The following is a 21842-nucleotide window of genomic DNA, read 5'->3' on the forward strand; positions in this document are numbered from 1 at the left end:
CAGCATTTAGTTCTTTGGGCCATGAAAATACCTTCGCTCCAGCTGCTCCAATTTCACCTTTTGGACCGTCAAGTCCTTTCAATCCCTGTAAGAGTTATAAAAATATGGAGAGATGGTATTTATACATGTGTATGTATAAACGTGTATATACGCATATAGAGAATTTCTAAAGTAACCCGGTACTAAAGTGTTAAGAACAGATCTGAGGTGGCAAGAATAAGAAGAAAAAAACAGATGGAAAACAGTTTTAAAACATTTTCTAAATGGAAAACATTTGTACAAGGTACATTTCCTTGGATTTGGGTTTTTATGTTGAAAAAAAATCCTAAAAGCAACAAGGAGGAGGCTCTGAGCCATAGGAAACCTATTTATTCCTCCCTGAAGTAAAGTTCTGGCCAGAAAGCTTGGTAATCTGTAATCACTCTGTCTTGCAAACATATCCAGCTCCAGAGTTCCCCACCCTAATGCCAGACTTGCCAACAAAGTGAGAGAACTGTCAGGTTTGTCCCTCCTGAAGTTTGGCAGTGTTCGTGCAGGCTCTTTCCAGTTTCCCAGACCATTTGAAACTAGAGTGAAGAAAGCACTAAAGAATATAATACAGAGGTCAGCTGCACTTAAAGGAGACTAGGTTAGATTTTCTGCTAGGTCCTCTTCCTCTCTAATGCCAGCAATTCTGCTGTAACTGGCAGGGCTAAGCATATAGTAAAATTGACCACACACATCAAAGAGGCTGAGTATGGCAACTGTCTTGAAACATTATCTCTAAGGAGAGGAAAAACCTTATTTCTTACCCTGTGACCCTTGAGACCTGGAAGACCTGGAGCACCAGGAAAGCCTCGAGGCCCCTATGCAGGAATAAAAACAAAAATAAAAAAAAGAACAAAAGCCACTGATTTCTACAGTGATACAATTAGCAATAATGCTGCTAACAAGGAAGAGGGTAGCGGCATTACTGCTAAAACTCCTAACACTGCTCCCTAGTGACATAATATAGTACGGTGTGACATTTAGTGGGTGGCACAGAAGATGAACTTCACCCTGTGAAGTTAAATAGTCTCAGCATTAAGCAAGTTTTTGCTGATATTAAAAGCTTTATGGTTTACACAGGTGTATGATAGAACCTCAAATTTCAACAGAAGCCATGAAATAAGAACCAATGGTAGATCCAGTTCTGAAGCTTAAATGAAGAAATCCCAGTTAAGCAGGGATCAAAAACCAGGGCTATCATTTAACATAAAACAGAAACAGAAATCAAACTGTGAACTGTTACATCAGAAAATATCAATCAAGTGGCATGATAAATAACTGCTATTAAAACACCTTTAGCAATCATGCCGAAACCTGCCCTACACTTAGATTTCTACCAATTTTAGCAGATTCTTTTTTTCAGGAAAGGCTAAACAATGAAAAGGAGCTAGATGCCCTGAGTTATAATATTGGTTACATTAATTTATAGCGGAAATCCCATTAGCACCTTCATACTCTCTGGCAACAGTTCAGCAAACTATTAAAACATATTATTTCTTCTACAGCACGAGGAATGGTTCACTTTAAGACTGAGTGGGCATTTCCACCTCAACAATTCTCTGCTACTGTAGGGACCTACAACTCACCCCTCACTCATGTAGCAGTCCACGGGGCTTGCCTCGAGCCAAGACAACGTGCACTTCTCTAACAAGGCGTTTGTGTAATCAGCGCTGTTCTCTACAATACTATGCAATTGCAGCAAAATCTTAAAGGTGATGAGAATTGCAATACTTCTTTCATTCATTGGTTTTAATGGGAACACAAATTCCTATTTGTTACCAGTTTGTCATGCCATGTCTCAGAAAGCACCTGTTAAACTGAATTTCTTACAAGCAAAGGGAGAAATATTTTCTGAAGCTACTGGCTAAAAATTCCTAGTCCGTTAGTGTCCCCAGTCCATTAGGGCACTTCTTACCATATCATGCCCTCCACAGTTTTCTAGGTTGAGCACATATGTAAATACGCTCTTTCATTGTTTAAACGTTTTCAACTTTTTCCAAGATTTTATCACAGGTTTTTAATGGGGATGATGTGCAACAGCACACACTGCTCTAAAAACATACAAAGTGGAGACAATTTTATTAACAAAAACAGCTTGATCGGAACTGAACAATACTCCACAGAGTACATTAGCATATTAGCCTCAAGCAGCTTACAAAGCATTGCCTTTGATTCATAAAACTGAGGAGAAAAGCTTAGGAAACAGCACTGCTTCATTAAAAGATCATTTCTCTCTCTATGAAATAGCACCTCCAATTGCCAACCAAATCACCACACTAGAACTGTATGGCTTGAAAGAAGAAAAGATGATGTGTAGCAGGTAGCTTCAGCTCTGGGATATACCTGGTCCCTTTTTAGCCACACTACATCTCTCTTCCAGTCACAGAAATTTGACGGATGAAGGCAGAACTGCTAATATTGGCTAAAATAATATCTGATGATAAAATGACTTATCATATATACCTGTTCCTTTTATTTCTGCAGTGAACCATAAGGAATGTCCTCTGCATTACATGTACATACTGTTTGGAAATCCTGTAATCACACTTGCATATTGAAAACACATGAAAATAAATTTTATATACTTCTATGATACAATCCCTGCTTCTCCTGCCCCTCAGACTGACTATTTTAAATCTAAACAATACCACCCTAACCTGACACCACTTTACACTCTGAGCACTTACTGCAAATGACTGTAAATAACCATATGACATACTGGGAAATGGCTTCATGAATCTTTATCTTTCATGTAGGTGTATTCTCTTGTAGGGTTCTTTTAACTACACATCAGCAAAGAAAAATGTTTATTAACCAACCAATATAATAACATTGTATCCATTTCTACTAAATAAGCTGACTGGTGCAGTTATTTTATATTAAATATTTTTAGATTTTGGTAGGCATTATCCAATCTGATGACCGTGTACGAGATGATGTCTAAGTGGATGACACACAAAAATCCAACTTGTATATACTGTCATCTGTTTTACACATATTTCATCTTTGAAATAGCTGGAACGTGCACCTGTGAAATGACTCTCAAGATTAACTCAAGGACATTTGAATCACCTGCTTGGTGCTTAGCTATCACACTGCTTTAGATCATCAGAGTAAGCTGACACAAGTATTCCAGAAACTGCATGGCAGAGCTTTGCAATCATTATTAAACCAGATATTGATGACATAACTATGACTATTTTCCGAAAATCTAAATAATCATGCTCTTACTGGAGATCCTGGAAATCCAGGCTCACCGGCTTGTCCTGGTCTACCAGGTTCACCCTAAGGAAAGAAAAAAAAGGAGCACATGAAAATAGCAAATAAGAAAATTAAGTTCTCTTATCATTCTTCCATGCAAACTAATGAGGACATTCCAACATCCTCATTCAGCACATGACATTTATAAATATTCTCTTTGCTGGAACGCTTCCAGTAATATACATTAACCACACACAGGACTAGCAATGTGTATTAGATTGCAAAGATTCCATTAACTTAAACGCTTCTTTTTAACAAAGAATTGTGGAAACTTTGATTGAGTCCAAACTGCATCTCAACATCACAAGATGGTGATGCAATGTAGTTTTACTGTGAATTAATGATGAGGCAACCTTTTATCACTGTTCAAGTTATTTTAATTTTCCATAGGAACGTTTTAATTTTCCATCTAAAACTCTTTGGGCTATAACTTATTACTTCTCCTTCTGTTTAGATGTTTTAAAACTTGTATAATGTAATTCTAAATCAGTGAATATTTTCTGTGTGTTGTGATAACAAAGAAAATGCAGTATGAACTAAATAAGCATATTTTAAAGATTATTCAAAGACCTCCATAGTCACAACCAAGCATTCTTTTATGCATGAATTAGTTCAAATACATCCAGAACTCTGGACTGGCAGACTATGAATGGCTTCAGAAAAATAGTTTCTGGATAGAGAAAACGTAAAACTCTTCATAAAAGCAATTAAAGAAACTCTTTCAAGTACTGGAAATGGAATAAGTTGTTCGAGTAATAACCAGATTTCGTTTCACTGCATTGAGAGTTATCCATTTCCTAAGACACTTATGACTGTAACTTTTTGTACAGTTTATTGGCAAAGCAACCATTACATAAGTTATAGTAAATTCCATCCTAAAATATCTGGAATCTTCAGCTTTTAAGTCATTTATCAGTTATAAATTACAATTCAGATGGATTTTGCATGCTTTGCAAACAAAGAATATATGTATATTAGAAAATCCTTAAGCTAAGTGACTTCATAACTTCTGTTGTGCAGTTATGTGTATGATTATATGTATAATATATACATATGTTATGTAATCATATGTATATGTATATACTCATGGGTATAGTCATAAATTCAGTTATGGATATAATCAGTTACTATGAAATCAAAAATTTTTAACTAGCAAAACTTTATTGTCCAGATCCAGGTGTATATTATCATTACAATTCCCTTTCTCATTGTGCAATCCCAAAGCTTTTGTGAGAGGAGATGCCTTCAATTGCCCCGTCATAACTGTTGTATATTATCATGTCTGATTTCAAGAAAGTCATCTCAATTGAAGGGCTAGCTGAAGCAAGAAATAAAGAGACGATGCTTTAACTTTAGGTATCATGGTGACATGCAAGGAAAAGAAAGGAGGGTTCTGAAAGAGAACACATCTTTTGCTAAGGATTATAGTTATGATACTGGACTTAATTAGAAGGATGGTTACAAAGAAAAGGAAACATAAAAGTTGTTAGAACATGCACATCTGCTGGTTAGTCACTGTCTCAGAGAAGCCAATATTTGTTTTATTAAAAATAAAACAAAATGCGAAGAATAACAAACTTACATCTTCACCAGGTTTGCCTGGAGGTCCTTCTGGTCCACGAGAACCAACTGGACCCTAAGAAATAAATACATTTGTTGAGAATTCAGCCATTACTAACATCTATTTGCTTCATTTGATAATCTTGTTTTCTAAGAACAGATGTAGAAAAAAGTTGATTTTATGTCTAAGCATATCTTCCCACCTAATTTTGTAGTGGTCTGTCTATCCTGCCCCTAAGAAATATGCATTATGCTATATAAAAATATAGGAGAGATTCTTTAGCAGGAAAAAAAAAATCAGTTGCTGTTGTTCTAAAGTCATAGCAAGGACTGTGAGGAGGCACCTTTCAATGGCATTTCAGCAATGTCCAAGGAGAGAGGGCTATCGTCTCATCAGGCTACAGCTAACAGTTATGATACCACCATAGGCTCAAGATAACCTGGTCTATGCTCTTGTTTTTACCTTCTAGTCATTATATCACCTCCAAAAAATAAATATTCTTATCTTTCTTTGTCTGAGTTACCCAAAAAGACATGGGATTACTAATGCTCAGTCCTGTGCTGGAAAAGTAACAATGATTGTCTAGTACTATAATCACTATCATTCACATTCAAAACAATTAAAATTCACTGATCCAGGACAACATGGTTTGAACACCACACTCTTGACTGAAGTATTAGTTACTTAATAGCTTTTGTCAAAGCAACATTAAAAAATCTGTTTTAAAGTAAGGAAGTATAATAAATTGTATGCAATTTTATTGCAGAAAGGTTTGTATTTATTTGGTCTTACCATAGGTCCTGGATCCCCAGGTTCACCAGGTGGGCCTGTGGGGCCAGCACCACCCTAAAATTAGGAAAAGATGAATACAGTTACAACTTCCAAAAAGTAAAAATAGAAAGATATAAATTAAAATCTGTGATCAGGAAAATCACAATCCATGGGGCAGCCTAGATTCTGATTCAGCACCAGCTCACTTTGCAAAATGAGTGAAAGTTGGGTACTAAAATCCCTCAAACTTTAGAGAAGTCCTGAGCCATACACAAATCTTACTGAAAACTAACACCATGCCAATACTGAAACCAGAACTGAACAGTCAGCATTTTCATTGGTGTTTCCTCATTAAAAATGTATGTTGGGTTAAAGCCTTTTTACAGTTCTAATAAATTGTTCTCTGAGTTAACACGACTCTCTTCAGAAACCTTCCAGAAGCATCATTGCAATTTTAGGACATTGTAATTTCTAGCTTGCAGCAAACAACTCCAAAGAATAATACTCTGCCACAAATCAAAAATTGAAAGAGAAGCCAGGAATCAATGGCACAGATCATTGCTGGACTGAAGTATTATACAGTGGACGTAAGAGTGGTAAAATCTCACCTATTTTGTTTTGACTGAAATCAATTTTAAAAGCAGGAAAAATTGTGACTTCATTGAACATGGCATATTTGCATTAGATCAGCAGAAAGCCCCCCGTGTATCTAGAGCCCAACAGTGTAAATTTTAAAAAAGACAGTGGAATAGAAGCAATATCATCATCCTCATTCAATAGATAAGAGTACTCAGTGTTATTAATTGTGTAACAGTTGGATTATCTAGCTTAATTCCTTCTGAAAGATACCAGTGGGTTACTCTTTCAATAAAAAGGCATGTATCTGGGGCAATCTGAACAAAGATGTCTAATGTATATATAACATAACACCTAAATAATAACATCACATGGCAACAAGTTTATAATAAAAAGATAATTATATGGCTAAACATGCCATAGGTTTAACTCCATAAAAGCAAACAGGCTATAGTAAACCCCTTTTCAAATGGAATTGCTGTATACAGAGTACATCTGGAGCAGAGCCCTTGAAAGTACCATATTTAGATTCACCTCCAGATGAGGATGGATTCAGCTATGCTTGAGGATGGATATGTCTCTGAGTTAAGTTCTAGCTACATACACCAGTTATTATAGACTTTGCCTTCTTTTTTGGCCATTTATCTTAAGTTCCACGAGACAAAGCACATACTTGTTTTCCTTGGAGACCTTGAGGACCTCTTGGACCCACTGGACCCTATTAAAAACAAAACTTGTTACACCCTGAAAAATACACTTACTCAAATAATATTCATTCTGCAGAGACAGCTAAACGGCCTGATAGTGACCTCCAAGATAACATTTCTGTAGTCAAAGCCTCTGAAAGGTTTTCACTCAAGAGACAGATGTTATGAAGTACAAAGAAAGTACCTAGAATTGAAATCTTCAAACTCAAAAAAACCAGAGGGGCATAATTCATTAGCAGCTGAAAATACTGGCTTTCTTTCTCTCTAGGAGGTCACAGCCTCTGGTATCAGTAATAAGAAGCTGGATGCCTGCATAACTCCACTGCAAAAATGTAAGAACCGGTTGTGAAGAACAGACACACCTTGAACTGAATCTCATTACTTAGATTAACATAATAATGGAATCAATGACAAAATAAACTCATCCAGCTATTCCCAGCCACGAGCAGGAATATGTCCAGATGGAAGGAAGTATTTTCATGAATCATATAAAAAATTACAACTGTTTCAAAATGGTTGAGTTTTGCTACAGGAAATTCAGATTTTCCCTTAAAATGTTTCAAGGGATTTTTTAGGAAAAATCTCATGCTTAATTGTAAGTTGTACTACGAAGTAAAAATAACGCTCACTGACAATAATTCTCTTGGCTTCGAGTAATACAAAAAAAAATACATCAGACATAACTTGTATTTTGACAGAGGCTCACAATTTCTCTCTTCAACACACAATCCATTATTTTTTTTCCAATTCTTATATTGCATTTAATTTACTTTAATCTTTTTTGCAAAGCCAATGTAAAAGAGTTAGTAATAGGCCAGTTAAAAATTCTAATCAAAAGTAAAAACAAAACGAAATCCAGTGGTTCAACTGAGTGATGGTCAGATATTGAGTGTACAAGGAAAGGGAAAAAAGATATCCCAGAACATGATGAATCAATCCAAAATGCATTAATGTCAGTAACTAAGTTCCAACTGACTTTAGCAGACATTGTGTAAGGCTGCAGAGAGGCCTAGATTTTGAAAAATAAAGACCTTTAAAGACATACTAATACTGAAATGAATCATATATGGGAATGGCAAAAGTAGAAGGCGGAGTACAAGAGGTGTGTTGTCTGAGACACTGAGTGAAAGGAATAAGCAGAATGATGGTGTGCAACAAAACAAGCAGGACAGACAAATTCATAGACAAGAGACATTCATAAAAAATAAAAGTTCTTTAAAGAAACCAATCCAAAGGCCAATCTTATGGGAGAATATCAGATTATCTTTAGAACCTTTTCTTTTAAATTGCATTGAAATTGAGTTCAAAGGTTACTGGTGGGAACTTAGAAAGAAAATGTTCAGATAGGCAAACTCGCAGACAGTGCAGTCACTGAAGGCTTGTTTCCTTAAGGAAGCATGCTAAAAATAACAACAAACAGGCTAATGATAGCTACAAGCTACTACAATATGATGAACACATGTAGTGAAAAAAGACAGTAATCAAAAATGACTCCAAGACTTCTCGTAGATACAGCTTAGGGTGGTGAAACGGGTTTTATAGATTGTAAAAAAATGTCAACATTACCACTAAGTCCCCAGTGTACTAGAAGTAAAGGGCACGTCTAAACAGGGAGAGATGCTAATGATAAAACTGGAGCCACTGGAGAAATAGAATGTGTCTTTCAATACCAATTACTAAGCTGAGATTTCAGCTCACAACTGGTTTCAAACGCAATCTTTTAAAATGCTACTAAAAATAATATTTGATAACACAATGTGAAAAAGAAACCTTCAAAGTTACGTAATTTTTTATTCTGCAGTGCTTACTCTGCAGTGACTCAAGAAATGAGAAAAGCAGAAGTAGCTTTTTTCTGTACCTTACTGGTAATAGCTGCTGCATTTCAGAAGGAAGGAAGGACAGCAGGAGGGCTAGGGAGAGTGGAAAATAAGCTTTCATTTTAACAGAAGAATACTTTTTCATCGTTTTCAAACACTGTGTAAAACTGCACTAAAACATTCTGTATATTCCTGTTCAATAAGCATATAAAGTTGAAAAGGATCCATTCCCCTTTTCGCTTTTGTGCACCATTCCATTTCACACATGCTTTACAATACAAAGGTAATCTGGTCTTACCACTGCACCAGGCATCAGTCCCATCTGACTACCAAGCCCAGATTTCTCATCCAGTCCTGCCATCTGAGCTGCAAATGGCTGAAAAAATAATGTGTGTGATTTTAGCAGGCAGTCATGTTGATGATTCACAAGGCAAAAATGTATGCAACAGATTCTTCATTACTTACATTGGCTTTGCAGTGCTAACGACTAAATTCTTGTTTTAATCATTAAAATAGAAGTGCTCTTTCCTATAGATTTAAGTTGGATAAAGGCTTCAAAGACCAGTTTAATGCATCATCCTATCTTCTTACTATTCTGACTCTACTTCCCTTTAGCACTGAACAATGGGAAGAGAACATAAAAAGAGGAAAGCCTCCCATAAATTAATTAATTTCTTTCACTGTCTTCAAATTTATATCAGTCCTTAACTTCAACTGCAATATTTTTTCATGTCTTCTAAGACTTTTTGTTTTCACTTACTACGCTTCAAGTTCAGAAATATCTGAAGATAAATGGAAACGCGGCTGATTTTATCACTTCAAATTAGATTTTTGAGCATGTTACCCTTAGTCAGCAAAGTTGAAAGGCCACTACTGACCATGCCAATCCACAAAGACAAATGAGTTACAGGAATGAATTGTCAGTGCCCTTCTCTCCTGCCTTTGTGCTTCTTGACATAGTCGAAGTCAACAGTTTCATTTTGCTTCTTTCAGGGCCAGATCCTCACACATGGCAGCTCAGCGCTTAGAATGGCTGAGAAGGACTAACAGCACAAATGTGTATTCAGCTCTTCTATAATTTAGGTCTTGCTTTGCATCAGATTGGTCCCCAAACACATTTTTGAAAAGGCTAGAGACTTCAGAGATAAGAATACAAACCAAAAATCACTTAAAGCTCTGACTACACCTATTCTTCCATATTTCCTAGGTAAATCTATGAAGAATGGGGGTCTAGCACCCATCCTCGTTCTTCTGTGATTCTAAAGGATTCCTCTGTGCTGAAGAAATTCCCTTGAGCTGTTTCTGCTGGATTTGGCACCATTTGGAAAGGTGTTTAAGTCCAGAAATGCTGCCCAAAATTGCAGGCTATTGGCCTGACTTCAGTGTTCCAGCTTATTGTCAATATAACTCCTTTGTTGTTGCAAGAACAATGGAATAAAAAATCAAGACAGATACCTTCAAAACAGTAACGAATGTGTAAGTGAATATACCTGAAAGCCTCAAACAGGTATTTTATTATCAATCATAATTAGTCTTCCACCAAATTTATGAAAAAGATATCTTGTAGAACACCTTGTTTGTATCTAAGACTGGCTAGCATTGCTTTTCACAGATCATTATTGACTTAGTTATCTAACATTTGACCTGAATAATTCCAGCAAGAACTAATTCACCATCTCGTTAAGAACGAGATCAAATCACGTTTTAATTGCTTTTGCTGGTTATTAAAATCCACCTGAAATTTTTCTTTTCTGTGTTCCCAAGTTGGTCTTCTACTTTCCCTGTACTACTGCCCTGATCCCTCAGGCCTAAGTCAAGTAGAATTAATAGAATCCCACAGAGGGTTTTAGATTTGGGCACCTTGGCTTTTCTAGATGTTAAAATAGACTGTGAAAAGTGTGCCTTTTCAGGGTTTTCTCAAGTTCACCTTGTCCAAGTCATTAATCACCTCTGTTGGCAGAATCTGCACTGCTGCTGGCTGCATTCCATGACTGCAGGACAAGAACTGCAGGCACAACATTGCAATCCAAATGGCTATTGCCTAGGCCATGGAAGAGGTTGTATGCTATGCATCTGCAAAAGGCTGATTCTGTGAGATGCTGCATATTCACTGAAGTAAACAGAAGTTACTCTTTGTATCATGTAGATCTGGTCCAGCATTCACCTGACTTTCTACTAAATCAAGTGTAAAACTTACCCTGCTCAGTCCATCTGGTCCTGGGTGGGTAGGATGTCCTGGAGGACCAGGATCACCAGGCTGGCCAGGGATACCAGGTTCCCCATCAATCCCTTGAGGACCACGTGGACCCTAGAAAGAAAAAAAGAAATGCAAACATTGCATGAAGGTTTTCATTAAAAGCATCAAACCAAACAGTTGTCTGCCAGTTATGTGATAAGTCTGTATTTCCACAAAAAGATCTTCGACCAAACAACATCCCTCAACACCTGTTCTCACCTTCAGATCAGAAGCACTGGCTAAAATTAGTCACACATCCAACACACAAGTAAATTGCAGTAATTTCTCTCAAGGCTCTTTCAGATGCCCAGGTTCCCTATCATTCCATCTTAGAGTATATTACTCCTGAAAAAAATATTTGGCTTTGCACACAGTATAAGAATATCAAGAATTTATTTCTAAAATACAGAGAGCTCAGATGAGTGTACATACATATACATACATAGGAAATTCCAGTAAGGCTGGATGTTTGTAGCCTCCTGACATCATGAATGATTTAGACAGCGCACACCATTGCTGAATTGTCAACACAGCTACACTACTGAAAATGCAGACTAGCTGCCCCAGTGCCAGCGTTACCTCTAACTAGCATCTGCAGACTAAGCTGGGAAGCTATCCCATTGCTCCCATTTTGATCACTCAGTTTTGATTTCTAATCTGCATCCCTCTTATCTTGTGCCAGAACCAAAATTAAATATGGAGGGAGATGATAAAACAACAGTGATACAAATCAATAGCAATAAGGCCAATAGAGATAAACTTCAAAAATAAATATGGACTTTAAAGTGATTGTTATTGCTGCCTCCTTTATGAGAAGAGAATGCTGGACTAAAGTGAGCAAAAGGTTTATACAGTATAATGAGCTCATTTACTTTAAGGATTCTTCGACATAAAACTTGAGAAGCCTAGCTCAGGGAGTCATCATTACAAACACAACTGTAATCAGATAGACTGCTTTTATTTCTGAAAGATGAGGACTGTATCTCCTTGCAGTCTGTGACACATTTCAGTGGTGTTAGAGACTGAACTAGTATAGTTTGCATGTTAATGAAAAAGCATTTCCTTGGGAAAGGCTACAAAGACATTGGGATATTGACCATAGGATTCCTAGAAACTTCCAGTGAATGAGTTGCATTTTTCCTCTTAATTTTCAATGAATCTTCATGGTCTGAAAGTCATATAAGCCTAGCAATCAGGGGAAAATCTTTCTTCTTATCAAATGAACATGTATACACACACACACGTACTTGGATACAGAATCTCTGTATTGAATAGATTGCAGAAAGAGTATTGAAACAAATGAGCAGATTCTTGCATGTTGGATGGAAACAGGAGGTTCTATCAAAAAACTTTAATATCTACCATTTTTTATAAACAGAAGCACGCACTGCCAAACCTTAAAGTCCATACTGTCTAAAGGGGAACAGTATAAGGTATTAACTTGAATACTTCATTTTCAAAAACAAAAGAAAACAAAGCCAAGCATTAGGGAAAAACACGTTTGCCAATAAACAATTAAGCAAGCTTCTATAAAATGGCTACTGACTTTCAATACCTAGACCAAGCCACCTTAGCAAAATCTGATTCAGAAAAAGAGCAAAACCTCATCTCCCAGACAAATCAGTCTTGTTGTAAAGTATCTCAAGCTAAGAATGCCAAAATTGTGGAACACCAAATAAGCAACTATGTCTTTAAACGATGGTCATGATATATATGTATCTTTTCTCTCCAGATGTTTTAACTATCCCACAGGCACTAAATCCTTCTCAGTAAATTGAACTTGAGTCAAACAAAGTCCTAGCCTTATGCCAAAGACACAGATGCACTGTGGTGAAGGAAGACATAAGACTAAGTGTATTTTTTTGAGTCACCAAAAATAAAACTGTTTCAAGCAACACAGTAAACTTTCTTCTCCAGAACTCTGTAAAACCCAGAAAAAAGTTTGTATTTCTAGATGGTAACTATACAGTGCTATACTGCCCATATTTATTGTTTTATTTTTATAAAATCTTGCTTATATGTATAAACCCATCATTTTCCTTCACCAGCTCAATGTCAATGAAAACGTTTTAAAAGATTCCGCAGGGCCACAAGGGGGCATCCTTTAAACACACACACAGTAGAGTGGCACTGACCGTTCCGGACCGCCGCGGCTGCTATTCAGGAAACTCTATCACAGATTTTGCCTGTGATGGAATGGTGAGAGGAAACGCAGTTTCCGAGAGAGCGCTTTCAGATGGCTCTGTCTTACAGCTACTACAGCCACCATCTAGTGTAAAACCACACTGAAACGAAACATGTTGATGGCTCTGAGCATGCTTAATCTTACTTTCTGTCTTCCAAAAATCATTGGTAATCACACAAAATTGTCATGCTCCGAAACTCCCCTTCCCAAGATGCATTTTGTAAATCCGTGTATTTATCTCTCATTGTAACACTAACAAAGAATTTGATAGCCACATTAGAAGTAAACCCGTATATATTCCTGATTTTACTTTTATGTCCGAATGTCCTGCTTTTGTAAAATTCATAGCACAGGTGAGTGCCTACTGCTCACCAGTTAATAGGACCCAGTTTTAAAGAAACAAAAAAGCACAAACAAACAAACAACTTCAAAATGTGCTTAGCAGTTTTGTAATATCACCAGTCAGCAATGTATTTTTCAAAATGAATTTTATAAAGGGTATCTGTATAAGCATACCTGCTCAATGAGCTGTTTGAAAAGGCTTGCAAACAATTTGTGGAGAGCTTTTCATATTATGAACGGCAGGTGTGAGTTAATAGGGCTTTTTTTTTTTCTTCCTCTCAAGTGAAAAATGGAAAGCCAGCATCAGTAGGCATTCCACATCTAAAACACTGCTCTGTGCTCTCCGATCTACACTCTGAGATTTAACTGTCTGACATAAACATACAGCTCACCAAAACCTTCGACAGAACATTCTCAAAGGAGCTGAATGGTTCCTAACTCCCCTGAAAGCAGTGTTAGTAATCTGTTTCAAAAGAACTCAAACTTGTCACAGGCTTCTGAAATCCTAAATACTTCTAGCCACCACTCTAGAAAGGAATACGAGAGGTACATATGGGACAGAGTTAGAAATTATTTAGTGTCTCATTGACAACATGGCACACTGATAGAGCACTTTAGATGTCTCTGTAAACTCACTCAAGATTTCTCTACCCACTGCAAGATTTCACAATTACTCCACCAATTCTTTTATGCATCTTCATAGTTATTCATCATACAAACATCTTATGGTGATCTAGACAGCAGCAGTGGCTTGGCATCTTTCTCAAAGAGGCCACACACTCATTCCACTCCTCTACAAATAGTGTCATGACCATCTATGGACAACAGCGATTCACTGGGGAAACAGTGGAAAGGAGTCAATTTAAGGCCTATGGCCTAAAACTCAGGTCTGTTATTAAGGCAAAATATTTTAAGCAGGAAAATATATAAACAGAAATTAAAATGATACAACTCTTTAAAACCTGTTAAAAGCGGCTTCTGCATTTTTACCTAGCTTTTTTAATAGGAACGTGTCGTCTTCAGTATATTCAGCACTCCCTTTCAGCCTTTCTGTGGTTCTCCACACACAGACACTGAAATGACCTTATGAAATCTTTATTTCCACTGAGCAATCTTGATTATATTATTCACCAGCATACCACCATATGTGGTCACATATTAACTCCTACTAACTTCCTGAGCTCTATCTTCTATTCTGAAATACGCCTTCGAGTTAATATTGCTTCTGATACATGGTAGTCACCAGTAAGAAGTCAGAAAGTACTTAAACAGGGAAACGTGATGTTCCAGAGTTTTGCCCTTCTTTTTTTTCTAAATCCTGGAGAAAGTTGTACTCTCACACACTACTTTGGGTAACTGCTGAAAAATCATGGATTTAGTGGAAATACTGCTAAGCCTAGCTCAGTTTTCTCCAAATATTCAGGTTTCAAGCTAATCAGAGAACAGTGAGATGTAAATATTTTTATGTTTGTTCGCTGATTCTTAGGAGAGATAAGGAAAGTATGTGGGACTCTAGAAGACAAGGAGACAGTTTAAAGCAATTTAACTTTTTGAAGTTAGTCCAGTACTTAATTTCTAGGAATAGTTAATAACTTACAGGTCTTCCCTTAGGTCCTCGTTCTCCTCGGGGTCCTTGTGAACCTGGAGGTCCCTAGAAGAAAGATTAGAAATATTTTTACCTTTTTACCTAGCTAATGATTTACTAAGCTCTGAAAATATAAAGTGTAATTCTTATTTGAAAAAATATTTGTGGCTCTTTTTTTCACATGATCATAAAGAAAAGGGTTACAATCACAGAGTACTCGTGATTTCTTCTCAACTGCATATTGCCTGAAGGGAGTAGAAACAGGATGCAGAGACCTACAAAATGGTTTCATGTCTTGTGCTCTAGAGTTCAATTTAGCAAAGGTTTTCTGAATGCTGGAGGCTCTTCTCATTGAGACGCACAATTTTGAGACACCCTCTCTACTAGTCCAGAACTGCTCTCTGCTTAGCTGCACCCAGGGAGCATACTGCATCTCCTTTTACTAAGAGGATCCCTGCTAGAGAAACTCCTCAGCAACAACCTTGCAGTACAGGTCCTCAGACACGTACGTACTACAAAACATAAATCCATTCACTTATGGCATGGGGATAACCCGGCACTAGTACAGAATCCCATAATCTTGCTACCTCCTCAAGTCCAGCAGCTTTGTACACATTCCTCCTGCAAATCACATTCGCAATACAAAACAGAAATGGCAGAAACGGGGAAATACTATCAATTAGAGAAAGAGAAGTTCAAAAACTACTCACGGCCGGTCCTGGACGGCCTCGTATTCCTGAAACCTAAAGAGGGCAATACAAATGAAAATTATTGCACAACATTAGCGATATATTTCTCATGACTACCCCGCATGAAATTAGCTACTGAAAAATAAATAGTGGCAGAGAAAATTAAGGTACTTGGCAAGCTGTAAGGCTTTTTGAAAAAAAAGGAATTTTTTTTATTAGTTCTCTCTCCACAGTTTTGGAGCTCTTCTACAAGCAGTATAAGCAAAATCTTGGAAGTACCATAGTTATTTTGGGTAAAAAGGAAATTAACTAAAACTAAAGCTTCTATAAACCTTTAGAAAAAAAGTTCAAATGAATAAGTGACTGACAATGATTTAGCCTCCGCTTCTCTAATTTTTTATTTATATCCTTCTGTGATAGAAAGTGATAAAAATAAAGGTAGAAAGTGAGAATTTATTTACAGTTTTCCCTAATGTTTCTGCACTGTCCGAATACTAATTTACCATTACACTCCATAAAATTCTAACTACAAAAATAAAGATTATGAGAGATTTAACTATAATTTTTTCCTGACATTCAATTGACAGGAATTTCCAATGGCACACATGTGAAACAGAGCAATTATTTCATTCCTTTAATAGCCTGTACATTTTTTTGTTAATTGCTGCAATTCTGCTATAAAACACTGACAATTTCTACTTTCAGAGAGCGCTAATAAATGAAGAAAAATGGACTTACAGGTGGTACTATTCCAGGTTCTCCTTTTTGTCCCTATAGAAAGATACAAAAACATATCAGATGGCATATAATTGATGATATATAATTAATGGTACTAGTTACACCAGTATGGTCACTGCCACATGACAAATGGTGAGGCTTTTCTACCGTTATACAACTGAGACTAAACTGAAGTACCTGCAATAGCTAATCCATATTTTTAATGAGTACAGACACTGTGTGGTTACATTAAGGCTATAAACTAATGGAGTTTCTGTAACTGCATAACATACTGGCTGAAAGAAGAGTCAAACTAAAAAGTACCATGATTTTTTTAATTACTAAAAAGCATGTTGCTAGTTCTGTTACTGGCTGATTTGATTCAGATGCAATGCAGAGTGCACAGAACAAATCAAAAGCATTCAGATCCCATTTCTTCAAGATATTAAACTAGAATTCATCACATCATTAAAACCTATGGACGTAAAAAACCTGCATGTCCATCCGCACTGTAAGGACAGAACAGAATACATATAGCATAGCTACAGCTAACAGCGCCCAGACTAAACTTCCACATGCAGCACTCCGACTCAGGCAGACCCACCTCCTGTACAGCCTTCTGTGGTAAGGGACACTTACATGTACTTGGGCAAGGGTTGCCAACATTTTACTTAGCACTGACTTGAAGAAAGCCATGATGTTATGCAACCTGCCCTGTGTGGTCTGAATTATTACCATAGTGAAATTAAAAATGCTGAAATTAAAAACGGTGCTGAAAAGATGTTTTAAGCATGGTTTTATACACACAAATACGGCTAAGGAGCATCTTTATGGTATTGTGCAATATTCCAGCGATTTATACCAGAATTCCATTTATTCATGGCCAAGCATATAAAACAATGAAATACAACAGCAAATGTAAGAAAAAAATCGTATTAAAAACATTATTTAGATCAAACAGCAGTATAAAACTAGTACAAAAACTTGAACTACTAAGTTTAACTTTGTGCTGTAGCTCACGATGTCAATGCTTCGGGATACCAGCTAGAAGGTGGAATAGTTTCTGGGCATATTTGCCTATCAGTCAAAAGTATCCTTTAAGCTCCCGTAAACACACTTGATCTCAGGTACCAATAAGCAGAGGGGCTGCAAAGCCTACCTACCTGTTGTGCATGATATCTAACTGGTGACAATGGCCTGTGTGCCGTGTTGCAACAACTATGCTGTTATTGGTACCTGAATTAGGGAGTTTAAAGCTACCCTAGGGAAGCCTTGACAAGCTGCAGTAACAGCGTGGACCACAGTACAGACATACTGCCTGCGCAAAGTTTTAACAAATAGAGCAGGAATGTTTAAAGAAAGATTGCACTAGCTACTGCATGCTAGGCAGCTAAGTCTCATCAAAAACCAAGCTGAAAGTCCTAACAGCCTGGATCCTAATGACCTAGTGGTCCCTTTCCTCATTCTGTGGTACTGCTAAGGATCAAACAACCAAACTACTTAAACTGGGATTTCTTTAATGTAGACTGCAGGGATTTTCAGCCAAGGTATTCTCTGTGTTAAGACCAGTTGTGTTGCCAGAGTCTGAGTCCCAGGATTTTTTCCACAGGCCTGCAATCTCCTAACCACTGAGGAAGAGCAAGAGAAAAGACCACATGGATTTCGTTAATAACCTGATGTATTGTTTTCTGATATCTAATTGTGCATATTAACATAAATGAAGTGTTTTTACAAAAGCGTATACAGAATTTCTGTGAAGTGCTCCAAGGACACGTGAAAGACTTTAATATTTGTAATATATTTTTTTCAAAATTTTAAAACAAAATCTTACCTTTCTTCCTCTACCTATTAAAATGAACAAAAGAAAAAAAGAGAGGAAATTAATGTTTTTATTGTGAGAGGCAGAAGACGATAAGAATTGCATGAAGGTGTTACAACTAGAACTGTCCAGCATCCTGGATGCACAGAAGATGGCGCAGGAATAAGTTCACAGGGATGCATACACTCCCTGTTTAGGGGTGAGCAAGGTTTCGAATGTTGCTCCCTGATCCTCAGCCTTTTTTTCCAGTGCTGCACAGAGTAAGACAAAGCACTTCAGGAAAGCAGAATATCTTGTGGGGAACTTTTAGAAGCCTTTACCGCTAGCCTAATGTTTGGCAATGAAGTCAAAAGGAGTTTTATTACTGACTTCAACACCAGAAATGTCTAACAGGAATCTACAACGTAACAGTAAGGAACTCTGGAATGTATCTATAATGCTGTTGTATCTGCTGGGTGTATTAGCGTTGGCCTAATGCCTCCCAAAACATAGCAGGATCCACCATCTGTTTATTAATGCTTGCCACATCTTGTTCCACTGCTCAATTATGCAAGACCCTACTACGGTCTCTTTATCACTACTTCATTCTGTATTAAGCTAATCAACAGCAATTATATCCCTTGTAAAAATTGCTTTAATTATTATATATTGAATGTAGTTCAAATAATGTAATACACAGTATTAATGAGTGTTAATTGCAAGTTCAGAGATATTTTGGGGGTGACTGCCCAATCCAAGTATCTCCATGAATAAAAAACTGACTGGAAAGACATAATCTTTAAGGTATGCTACAGAAAGTATACAAACAGAGTTCAGAATACTTCCTACAATTTTTTTCTTATGGCTCAGAAGTGGTTTGCATTAGCCTTGGCTAAATGCTAAACTGGCTTCAAGCATTGGGGGTCCGTATTTCCACTTTGGGGAAACACTCTACACTGAAATAATGTTTATATTTATTCATCTATAAAATATGGAGGGGCCAGGAATTGAGCATTTTGCTGAATCATGCACTCATTTTCTTATATAACTGTAATATACTCATTTTTTAGTTCTAGATGAACCAGAAAAGGAATGCAGAATTCAACCTCCTTGAAATATCAAGATGGAATTCAGATCAACCTTTTAGTTATAAACCCTTTGGACTTGTATCAGATTCCTAGTCAGAAGAGAATATTCTCCAGAGCCAGCTCAGGTGCAACCTTAGATGAAAAATAACTGTCAAGTATTGATTCTCTACAGATTTAAAACTTTACCATAGAAATACTATTACAGTATCCCCAGGTTCCTACTACTTTGGGTTGATTTTAGAGAACTTTAGCCTCAGCACTAATCGTGCTGCATATTCAGACTTCAAACTGGGAACAGATGTAGATTTAGACACCTTCTTCTTGACCCATTTTGAAAAACGGCAGCAGAGCAAACATCTTTCAAAAGGTCAGCCTGGCTAGCGCTCTTTTCAAAAAAGCAAACTGAAAGCAATCTTACCAACGGTTGTGTCAAAATTATTAGTTGCATGGGGACACACAGGACAGCACTCTCCTGGGGGCACCTGTGGGTTCTCACATTCTAGGACATCTTGACACTGGATTTCATCACACAGAATAGCTCCATTGTCACAGACACAAATCTGGCATGGTGCTGGCTTCCAAATATCCCTGTTCAGGTACATCTGGCCATTCTGAGTGCAGGCTATTTCTTCAACATCTTCTCCTAGGAAAGGACAGAGAATACAGAATGGATTTTTCAACTGTGAAACCAGAGGAGTAGGAGGTCTGGACAAGCAAACAGCATCTTCAGAATTCAAAAGCAGCATCATATACATGAAAAGAAAAACCACCATCATTGTTGAGGTCACTGTGAAGGTCCTGAAAACATCGTTCATCTTAAACTTCTTTCGTATCTTACCACCTTATTTCTTGATCAGAAAAAAAATAAAATAGTCATCCCAGAGTGCACAAAAACACCGCAGTAGATGGTCTCAAATGAATATTGCCTTATGAGTCTTTGAATGTCATTCTGCTCAGTGGGCTACTTTGTGTTGAGGAATTCCTGCCATGTGCCAGCTCTTCCTAACTCTTGTGCACAGCATTAGAGAAGGCTGACTATGAAAAAGAGTCTGTGATACTTTTGTAAGAAACTGCATACGTCAGCTACTCGCTGCTGCAGGTACTTTACACAGCCAGACTCACGGTAGTGTTGCACAGACACTCATGGCATACGGTTTGTTAAAAATAAAGAACTCATTTATTGGGATCTTGGTGCAGAGTAATACTCGCATGGTGAATCGAGTCTCCCAAACAGCCCAGCTGCTGTCCAGTGGCAATGGCAATCTCCACTGCAAGGGTCCTTGCTGTGGCACCTTTCAGTTGGATGAGGAGAGGCTCCTCGAACCACTGATTTTGCTCAGTCCTGTAATCCAGCAGGCTGTGGTCCTACAAAATCACCCCAGCACACACACAATTCATTGCTATTAATATATCTTAACAACCTATGAATTATTTCTTAAATATCTCAACTAGATATCAAAGACTGTCCTACATGACAATTTCTGCAGGAACAGCTTTTACTGACTATTCACAAATGTCTTACCTATGTACATATTCTCACATTTCTACAGAGGTCATCATATTTTATTAAAGTTACACATCTTTAAGAGCCTTCTCTAGACTGAATTTCTTTTTCTCTCTCTTTTTAATGTTCTGACAGAACTTAAAAATTTCCTATTCGATGGAGGGCAGGATTCTAGAGGACACAACAGTCCCTGTACATATTGTTATATCCATAGGTAAGTCCATGCCTTTGTTTTCTTCCTCTTGTGCAGTCAAATACCCCAAATACCTGGATTTGTTTTTTAAACACGAGGTGAGCATCTGCCAATACCTCCCTGCCCCCAAAATATGGTATGTCTGATAAAGAATTAAAAAAGCAAGTAAAGTTAAAACTTTTCTTTGGGTGTCCAACATTTTAAGGAATGTCCTATTAGCAGAAAAGACAGTTTTGCAGTTTTGCTTTGGCCCAAAGAATATTTCCTTCTCTGTACAGAGAAAACAAACTCCAGCAAAAGAAATCAACTCTCTCCAGACTGTCCCTAAGCGATGAGTCACAAACCTGCAAACCAAGAACCCCAGTGCCAAGATCGCCCCCCGCCCCAAGTCATACACAGCAAAGCTTTCAAGCAGAGTCTCCTGCACCCCAAATGATTGTCCTAACCCCTGGGATACTGTGGAGAGGTTTTATCTTACTCTGGCTGGAAATTCCCTCTAACCACAGAAACCTTCTCATCAAAAATATCTTTGAAACTGGCACGATCCATTAAAAAGCATTATCTGGTAATTTCCAACCAACTCTTAATTTCTAACTGAACTAAGACTGGGAATAGGAGCAATTTTACATACATATATGGAACACATCCAAGTAGTCAAAGATCATAACCATTATTTTAGAAAAACTATTACTAGGGTAAAAATTAACAGCCCTTAAGCACAGTCTCAGTTTCACTGTTCTCTACATCTTTGTCATAATTTAAACCAGATGTAAACAGAAAATCAT

At 37.3% G+C, this 21842-nt stretch overlaps 1 protein-coding gene across 1 annotated transcript in view; it reads right to left on the reverse strand.

Annotated features, from left to right (window-relative positions):
- The window catches only part of COL5A2 (collagen type V alpha 2 chain), a 118834-nt gene that overhangs the window by 36858 nt on the left and 60134 nt on the right, over nt 1-21842 (reverse strand). The window contains exons 2-14 of the mRNA XM_026096058.2: nt 19779-20003; nt 18306-18319; nt 16496-16528; nt 15779-15811; nt 15081-15134; nt 10918-11028; nt 9019-9096; nt 6870-6914; nt 5642-5695; nt 4871-4924; nt 3259-3312; nt 792-845; nt 32-85 (exon numbers count right to left, since the gene is read on the reverse strand). Of these exons, the coding sequence (XP_025951843.2) occupies nt 32-85; nt 792-845; nt 3259-3312; nt 4871-4924; nt 5642-5695; nt 6870-6914; nt 9019-9096; nt 10918-11028; nt 15081-15134; nt 15779-15811; nt 16496-16528; nt 18306-18319; nt 19779-20003 (863 nt within the window). The remainder of the gene's footprint in view (nt 1-31; nt 86-791; nt 846-3258; nt 3313-4870; nt 4925-5641; nt 5696-6869; nt 6915-9018; nt 9097-10917; nt 11029-15080; nt 15135-15778; nt 15812-16495; nt 16529-18305; nt 18320-19778; nt 20004-21842) is intronic.

Source organism: Dromaius novaehollandiae, chromosome 7 (genome assembly GCF_036370855.1).
Source record: "Dromaius novaehollandiae isolate bDroNov1 chromosome 7, bDroNov1.hap1, whole genome shotgun sequence".
Lineage (NCBI taxonomy): Eukaryota > Metazoa > Chordata > Aves > Casuariiformes > Dromaiidae > Dromaius > Dromaius novaehollandiae.